Raw genomic sequence first — 1,281 nt, 5'->3', positions numbered from 1 at the left:
AGAGAGGTCTGACTTCAGGCCACAGACTGCGAACAGGCCAGGAGAGGTCCATGATTGGCCTCAGATCAGATGTGAATGCATGAGGGCACAGCATCTTCTTTGGGTTTAGTCTTCTTCTGGTGGCAGTGATCTGTGTTCAGTCGTCTCTGAGCTTCTGTGTTGATTTCTGTCTCAACAGTGGGAGTGTCTCACTTTTATCTTCTAACAGGAGGAGCTCCAGAGTATTCCWGAARTTACTGGTACTGACCACAAGATTCCACCAGATGGYGCTGTTTTTCTTGAATTATAAAGTTGTTGTTTTTAATGCAAACAAGAGAATTACAATGGAACAGAACTTCTTTTGTGTGTGGTTTTGTTTTTCACATTAAAATATAACTGCATTTTTCAGAACAGTTTTTTTTCACTGATAAATTTCAACGTCCCTTTGCACTTACTTRTGGTAAAGACAAAGTGAAGTAAAACTAATTGTTTTCCTTTGGATCCATAAGTTTTAAATAGTAATAAATTTGATATGACAAAAACGTTGCATATTCAGTCCCATTTCATAATTTATTATTAACGTAATAAAAATGTATTCATATTATTTTCAGTTTACTATTATTTCTTTGTATGTCATTCAGGCAGCTAAATAACATTTTTTTAAATGTGCAGGCCACCTTTAAATTTCCCAGGAACATGTATAGTAATATTTCTACTTAGTTAATTAAGGCTTAAGATAAACATAAAATTCACAAATTGTGTTTGTAAACAAAAATGTGTGACTTCTGTAAAACAGCACCATCTGKTGGAATCTTGTGGTCAGTACCAGTAATTTCAGGAATACTCTGGAGCTCCTCCTGTTAGAAGATAAAAGTGAGACACTCCCACAGCTGAGACAGAAATCAACACGGAAGCTCAGAGACGACTGAACGCTGATCACTCTCAGCAGAAGAAGACTAAACCCAAAGAAGATGCTGTGCCCTCATGCATTCAGATCTGATCTGAGGCCAATCATGGACCTCTCCTGGCCTGTTCGCAGTCTGTGGCCTGAAGTCAGACCTCTCTTCAACCAGCAGGATCTCTTTCAGAGAACCTTCCAGGAGCTGCGCAGCAGTCTGGAGCTGATGGACAAACTCCAACAGCAGATGCTGGAGGACTCAGGAGCTTTCAGGAGAGGTGCGGCCCTGCAGCCAGTCTCCTACCAGCTGAACAAAGAGAGAAATCACTTCGGTCTGACCCTGGACACTCAAGGCTTTTCTCCAGAGGAGCTGTCAGTCAAGCAGGTGGGCAACAAGCTGAGAG

At 41.1% G+C, this 1,281-nt stretch overlaps 2 protein-coding genes across 3 annotated transcripts in view; one reads left to right on the top strand and one right to left on the bottom strand.

The window, feature by feature from the left end:
* LOC106513602 (heat shock protein 30) overlaps positions 1–1,281 on the bottom strand; it is a 5,183-nt gene that overhangs the window by 637 nt on the left and 3,265 nt on the right. The gene's annotated exons all lie outside the window — the stretch shown is intronic.
* LOC106513603 (heat shock protein 30) lies at positions 883–1,281 on the top strand (the record flags this gene model as incomplete). Its single annotated transcript, XM_014002527.1, is given in 1 exon segment — positions 883–1,281. A coding segment is annotated over 1 exon segment (331 nt), but the record flags the coding sequence as incomplete, so codon positions are not given.

The sequence above is a fragment of the Austrofundulus limnaeus genome, unplaced genomic scaffold, assembly GCF_001266775.1.
Source record: "Austrofundulus limnaeus strain Quisiro unplaced genomic scaffold, Austrofundulus_limnaeus-1.0 Scaffold13, whole genome shotgun sequence".
In the NCBI taxonomy this organism is placed as follows: Eukaryota; Metazoa; Chordata; class Actinopteri; order Cyprinodontiformes; family Rivulidae; genus Austrofundulus; species Austrofundulus limnaeus.
This window is presented reverse-complemented; position numbering and strand designations above follow the sequence as displayed.